This window comes from Juglans regia, chromosome 1 (genome assembly GCF_001411555.2).
Source record: "Juglans regia cultivar Chandler chromosome 1, Walnut 2.0, whole genome shotgun sequence".
Taxonomy (NCBI): domain Eukaryota; kingdom Viridiplantae; phylum Streptophyta; class Magnoliopsida; order Fagales; family Juglandaceae; genus Juglans; species Juglans regia.
Window position 1 is genome coordinate 44,481,594 of NC_049901.1, and position 7,566 is coordinate 44,489,159.

Below are 7,566 nucleotides of genomic sequence, written 5' to 3' on the forward strand. Positions count from 1 at the left end.
AAACTGAGGATCACTTGATCCTGCTGGAACCACCTTGTAAAGGCTGGATTAGGTAGTGAGACGCCCCCAACATCAGGCAAGTACGACGACGGAGGAAGAACACTTCCATCAACGAAGCCAAAAAGCTGTTGCCCGTGTAGATATGGCATAATTTGAGCCTTCCATAGCAAATAATTGTCCTTGTTAAGTTTTATAGTAATAAAATTTGAGAGATTTGAAGGGGAATATAATTGTGGAGGAGGGCTAGAATGTGAAGCCACAAAGGAAGAATGGGAGGAGGATGAAGACTCAGAAGCCATGGATCACAGACGTTGGTCTTTAATGGCTCTTGATACCATAAAAAGATAAATGCAAGACAAGGTTTAGGATGAATAAATCAAATCTCCGTAACAATGTATGGAGACGTACTGCACTATATATAACTGCTTTAGTGTACATAGTTGAACACAATACAAATACTCAAACTTATCAGTTAGTTACATTGTTCTTATCTATATCTTTATCAACATTTGAATTATTAACAAATCGTGTATCGTTAGAAGTCTCATCTGTTGGAGACGTTATCTGGTCTTTGACATCATCTAGGACTCTATTTCTTATACTTAGACACTACACGACTATATGTAGCATTACTCAAATAACTCACTCAAATCATTTCAAGTGAATTAAATGTCGATATTAGTAATTACCATTAAATTATACATCGTAACAAGAATATAATAATCATCATATATATGTAATGATTATTTCTTTCCAAAAGAATTACAAGTTTACCCGACAAGTTTCTTTAGCAAGATGTACTTTCATGACATATTAACAAGGTGATTAGACTTGATCTAAGGTTAAAGAAAGTGGGCGATACCTAGTGATTTTAATAAAAAGAACTCACAAATAACAGAAGAAAACTGTGACTGTAATGAAATATCTTGGTAGATACAATACAAAGTCCAAACTCAAGGTGCGCCCATAAAACATCCTTACAAACTTTCTTTCCTATACAATCTCAAAATCATTTGCAGCATTATTGGATCTGCAACTTGCAATAGATTAGGAAGAAAGTTATGGTAAAATGAAGAAGAAGACATGAACTACACAATCTCAAAAATATTAATGGTAGCATATCAGAAGCTATATATGTATATATATATATATATATATAAATGCAGATGTATGTGTTAATTGTCAGAGTTTCAAAGTGGACCATTTCCATTGTTATGGCTTGGCTTCAAAGCCAAGCACCATCATCTACTTCCCAAAAAGAAAACAGCCACCAAACTTCAAAAACTTTAAAAAGTTGACATCTTTTTGCCGAGTACTAGACGGTGCGTAATAACAAACTCGTGTATGATCATTTCATGTACCCACTACTGGAAAACATTGCAACCCAAACTTATCATTCCTAATTCTAGCAGACAAGACAAACACTAAGGTACTGCATGCCTTACCTTCGAAGATACGCACACTTATATTTTCCTATAATGCTCAAGAGCCATAATGACCCATCACTCTCCCACCCCCTTTAAAAACATCCTTACCTAACACTTACAAAATGTTAACAAAAGCTATCTTGCCCTCCCACCCCCCATTCAGGCCATTCAACACAACACCATGGCCCTCCTCATCTTCCTGATCTCCCTCCTCCTCTCTTCCTATCTGCATATTGTGTTTTCCGCCCATTGCACCACCGTCACCGCCACCAAAACTTTCCATAAATGCATGACACTCCCTACCCAACAAGCCTCCATAGCATGGACCTTCCATCCCCACAATGCTACTTTAGACCTTGTCTTCTTTGGTACCTTCATTTCACCCTCTGGCTGGGTTGGATGGGGCATCAATCCTACATCTCCTGAAATGACCGGAACCCGTGCCTTAATTGCCTTCCCCGACCCAAATTCTGGCCAAATTGTCCTACTACCGTACATCCTAGACCCAACTGTAAAACTCCAAAAGAATCCTCTAATATCTCGCCCCCTTGATACCCGCCTCCTATCTTCCTCTGCCATCTTGTATGGGGGGAAAATGGCCACAGTTCACAATGGTGCTACAATCCAAATCTACGCCACTTTGAAGCTTGTGCCAAACAAGACCAAAATCCACCACGTGTGGAACCGTGGACTCTATGTCCAAGGCTACTCACCGACCATCCATCCAACTACCTCTAACGATCTTTCCTCCATCGCCACCATAGATGTTCGGTCAGGTTCAGCCACTGCTCAGCACGACAACATCAAAACACTGAAAACCGTGCATGGTGTCGTAAACGCCATCTCATGGGGACTTATACTGCCTATTGGGGCCTTGACGGCACGCTACCTTAGGCACATACAAGCGCTAGGGCCCGCATGGTTTTATGCTCATGCAGGCATGCAACTTTTTGCATTTTTCCTAGGAACAGTGGGGTTTGCCATAGGAATTCGACTTGGGGAGCTGTCACCGGGCGTAGAATACGGGCTTCACAGGAAGCTCGGGTTTGCGGCATTTTGCCTAGGAGGGCTGCAGACACTTGCACTACTGTTTAGGCCCAAAACTACAAACAAGTTTAGGAAGTATTGGAAATCTTACCACCATTTTGTTGGGTATTCTTGTGTGGTGCTAGGGGTTGTGAATGTTTTTCAAGGATTTGAAGTAATGGGAGAGAGCAGGTCTTATGCTAAGCTAGGCTATTGTTTGGGGCTCTCTACCTTGCTTGGCGTCTGCATAGCTCTGGAGGTAAATTCTTGGGTGATCTTTTGTAGGAAAGCCAAGGAAGAGAAGCTGAGAAGAGAAGGACTGATTGGGGGATCTGATAAAGGGAGTGGAACCCATATATAGTTGACTATATATGCATGTCGACCAACAATTTTTCTGTTCGTTCAAAAGATTCTTTAAGCCTCTTCATGCATCGAACTTATTTTTTGTGAAAGTAAAGGTCTTCAGGTCATCAATTTTCGTCTTCAATATGTAAGGATTCCTCTAATTTTTCTTTCTTTTTCTTTTTCTTTTCCTGTTTCTAAAGCTGCTTGTTGTCACAGTCTCATGGATCAAATATAGATAATATTTATATATATATATATATATATAGCCAACTACATGCTAAAAGAATGATTCTTAATTTTAATATTAATCCATTCATGTGCAGTTTATCAAAATTAGTCAAGTGCAACTTTGGATTATTGCTAGTTAAATTTCGAGTTATGATCTATAATAATGCATATCACCTGCATTGACAAGAGCTAAACTTCACTTGTTCATCATGAAGGTAAGGCTAGATAGAACGCAAAAGAAAAAAGAGGAAATTACAACCAATATGAGATGCCAAAGAGTGTGTGACAATTAATTACAAAGCTTTATCCTCATTTGTTTTCACATATATATAAAATGAGTTGAGATAAAAGTTAAAAATTGAATAAAATATTATTAAAATATATATTTTTAATATTATTTTTATTTTAAGATTTAAAAAAATTAAATTGTTTATTTTATTTTGTGTGGAAATTTGAAAAAATTGTAATAATCAAATTAGATGAACAGTTGAGAAGTTTTGAAAAAAAAAAAAAAAAAAAAAAGAGACCTTAGAGGGTCGTGGCCGGCCACCATACATATCTATTTCCATAAAAATAAATAAATTAGGGGCCATTAAAGCTGTGTTTGAATGTTGAACTGAGTTGAATTGAGATGATAAAGACTTATTAGAATATTATTATTATTTTGAGATTTGAAAAAGTTGAATTGTTCATTATATTATGTTAAAATTTAAAAAAGTTATAATAATGAGTCGAGAAACAAAATAACCCTAAAAGATAGTTTGTCAAGAATGGGATTCGAACCCATGCCCTTTCGGACCAGTACCTGAAACTGGCGCCTTAGACCAACTCGGCCATCTTAACATTGTTAATGATTTGGTTTACTTAATTTATATCAAAGTAATGTTCTAGTACTGGATATCGCCATATACACAATATTTGACCATATATATGTAGTGTAATGTGTAGGTTCATTCACATAATTAATTGTAGTACGTTGTGGTGGTCTCATCATAGCATGCCATGCATGGGGTGCTGGGTGCCCGCCGTTTCTGGTGTTTATGATGTCCGGCACTTCTTTTTCTGATCTCAAGATACGATGATTGTTCTTGCTTTTAAGTATTGACATTGACTTCATTAAAAGTCTAATCACATATAAAATATGATGAATTTCATCAAAAGAGAGCTGTATTGGATTAGTTAAAGAAATAAATGTGAAACTTTGAACTACAGTAAATGTATATGTTTCTTCAAATTTAAAGAGCTACTGTTTACTCATCAAATATATTTTTTATTTACTTTTAATCTCCAATGATATTTTTTATTCATGTTTAATCTCCAATTATCTTTTAATAATAATATAAGAATCAAATTAAATTATTAATTAACATATGATTAATGTAATTATAAAATATGAAAAAATATATATATTATTATTAAAAAAATAATATTATATTATTATTTTGATGAATTCAATAGCTAATTCAATATGAAGTTATAAATAAAGAAGTTTTAAATATATAGAAAATATGTACTTTTTATCAAAATTTAAAGATGAATTTCATGAGTCTAATACTAATGCTCTTATTGCACGTTGTCTTTGGAAACTTAAACCCCAAGGCCTCACAAGTATCATTTTCTTTTACAATAGAATTTTGCAATCAAACGTTTCTTCTTGTGGGTCATCTGGTCAACGGACGACATTCATCATGTTGATGAATGATCATGTCGGTTCCCAAAACAAGTAAATATTACTAAGCTTTTAAAATGCTAACTTGTGTGGTGTGCGGTTGAGATCTTGAGGATTTGCAGCCTGTGAGTTTAGGAATTCGATTCATCATATCGATCTCATGGAGAGACTAGCTTGCATGAGTTGACCGGGGGTAGGAAAAGGCCATGTTCCCACACCCTTTTTCTTCACTTTAAAATATCCAGTGCTTCGGCACAAATATCCAAGAGAGGGAGGGAAAATGATCTCTCTTTAATGTGTCCCTATCCTAATATTACGGTTTCTTTAATTTGATTTGATTAGTGGGAGGGACATCCTTGTATCATGCAACTTCAACGCACTATAACCTGTCACTCTCAGACGCGCTGGTAGAGACCTCTGCCATGTTGCGTGAGCGTGTTCTCTGCGACTTTCTAGCTTTCAAACATGGTCATTTCATGATATGGTGTAGCCCTGACTCTGTACGTGATTTGTTTCCCTCTTAATCTTCAAACAACAGATGTAGATATACTAAAGGTCTCAGATTCTGCAATAGTTGGTGCTAACTTGTAAAATTCACTTCCTAGAGGTAAGGAGTAACTGTTGGTAATATTGGCCATTGAGCTAGCTGTTTGTACACCATTATATATATAGATGGTGTAAATATAGCAGCCTGTCCTGCTTGACTGCCTACCAAAATTCACTTCATTCAATGGTTCTTGAGAAGCAGGTTAATACATAGCCTAAGTTTTCAAAACCATAATTATCCTGAAAAATTTTCTTTTTGGAAAACGATAGCAGCAATTGATAAAGCAACTCATTACCATCAGAGTGGTATTGTGTCTTCGCAAGAGATATTGATGTCAAATGTGGCTACAGGCATTCAACAGATTTAATCTCCATCCAAGTCTCCAAATCAGTCTAACATAAGTATTGGCAAATACACATATTGGCTATTGTTTATAGTTTTATGACTTGTCCTAAATGCAGGTGAACTATGTCATTCAGTTCAGCAGGATGCAACTTGCTAGTACGCTGGCATAGTTTTTGACCAACTTCACATGCTTACATTTGACATCAAGTCTCAGCTTTGGAACTACTTGGTTGAAGCCTTAAAATCAAATTGAAACCTGAACACTAACATCACCAGTCATTAACTAACATAGAGATTCATCAGAGTAATTTATCTTAATATACCTAATCTCCTATACAAAAAGTAAAAGCATGTTAAAAATGATATTCCCAATAGACCAAAAAGAGTCTGAAATTGTATCTTAAAAATATTCTCAAGAAAGAAAAAAAGAATCAGCATCTTGAGTAACTTATTCACGGGATCCCAAGATAGGTATCCCCGAAATGTTTCACACTAGTAATCGAACAAGAACCTCAGTACAAACTGCCAAAAAAAACAAACCAAATTGATGGGAACAAAGAGAAAATAATGCATCCCTGACCAGAACCCACAACTTTGCCAGAGAAATTACATATCAAAATATGGAAACAAAAACTATCAAAATCTATCTGTTTATGTATTGCCGCCTCACCAGAGATGCATAATACACTTCCCGACTACATCCCGCAATCTGATTTTACATCTCACTCAAGTACCGAAAAGAAAAAAACCTAAAAATGGTAACTCAAAAACCCAAGCCTTAACACAAAATCCCTGTAACTTCTATATCTAAATTTGATTCTTCAACTCAGGCACTCAGTTAGCCCTACATAACCAAATCTCCTTAAAAGTTTTAACTGAAATATATAAACCATGGGTTGTGTGAAATTCACAATTCACCTGCTTCACCAGATTATCTTCGCCTACAACATTGTGAAATCCAAATGATCCTCCTAAGCAGCAATTCCTGAAACACGTGTAAGTAGGAAAAGGAGCTGTAAGTTTCAAACTTAGTCACGGCAAGCAACATGTTCCAAACGAGAAGAATTGCATTGGTGAAAAGGAGAGAACAACTTAAGTATCAAAGCAGACCACTATCAATAGTGAGCTTGTAAGTCTCGCCATGATACTTTTTATACAAGTTTTCTTTCTTTCTTTATTAACTTTTGGATAATAATTTCAACAAGACAAACGGAGGAGTACTTAAGGTATGAAGAGGAATAGAGAAAAATTCCCTTACTCACAAAAACAGTGATGGGAAAGCTGCTATAAGTACATAGGAGTAGCACTCTAGACCAATCTCTTTTTTTTTGTCCTCCTTTCTACGTTTGGAAAGGTAAATAAAAAATAAAAATAAAAGCAAAGGGGAGAAATTGTAGAGTAGAGACCAGAGCAAATGGTTTAGAAAAGGACAGATTTTTAAATCGGGAGAGGCTCTCAAAACACCAATTTAGCCATACACTTTTTTAATCAGTAAATTTTTTATTTTTTTTATAACCGTGGGTGTCCGGGCCAGCTTGCACGCACCTCGACTAATCCCATGGGGCCCTGAAGTTAAAGACTAGGTAAACCTCCAGTGGCCCTAAGGGGACTCGAACTGGTGACCATTGGGGAGCAAACCCAAGGCCAGACCAGCTGAGCTACCCCTCAGGGTTAATCAGTAAAATGATTTTATTGAATACAAATAATAGGCATAGCCTATGCCTATTGTAATACAAGAGCATTACCTATGAATGATTATCTAATGAAGCTATACACTTTTTTTTATGAGCAATTAGCTATACATTTTGTCGAATGCACTAAAGGACTTATTGTTTTCACGTTTGTGCATGCATGTCTGAAAGATAGAAAGTTCACAATCAAATCAACAACACATACTGTCATTAAGCCAAATGAAGACAAGAAGCTATTTTTCTACTTATGAAACAATTATAAACTTACATAAAGGAAATATAAAAAAA

At 36.0% G+C, this 7,566-nt stretch overlaps 1 protein-coding gene and 1 non-coding gene across 2 annotated transcripts; one reads left to right on the forward strand and one right to left on the reverse strand.

Annotated features, from left to right (window-relative positions):
* Nucleotides 1–1,524: 1,524 nt before the first annotated feature.
* Nucleotides 1,525–3,045, forward strand: LOC109012631 (cytochrome b561 and DOMON domain-containing protein At2g04850). The gene has a single exon (XM_035683068.1). The coding sequence runs from the start codon at nucleotides 1,609–1,611 to the stop codon at nucleotides 2,812–2,814; it is 1,206 nt and encodes a 401-aa protein (XP_035538961.1). The 5' UTR covers nucleotides 1,525–1,608; the 3' UTR covers nucleotides 2,815–3,045.
* A 743-nt stretch (nucleotides 3,046–3,788) lies between these two features.
* On the reverse strand, nucleotides 3,789–3,869 carry TRNAL-CAG. Its single transcript has one exon. It is a non-coding gene; the product is annotated as a tRNA-Leu (tRNA).
* Between the last annotated feature and the right edge of the window lie 3,697 nt (nucleotides 3,870–7,566).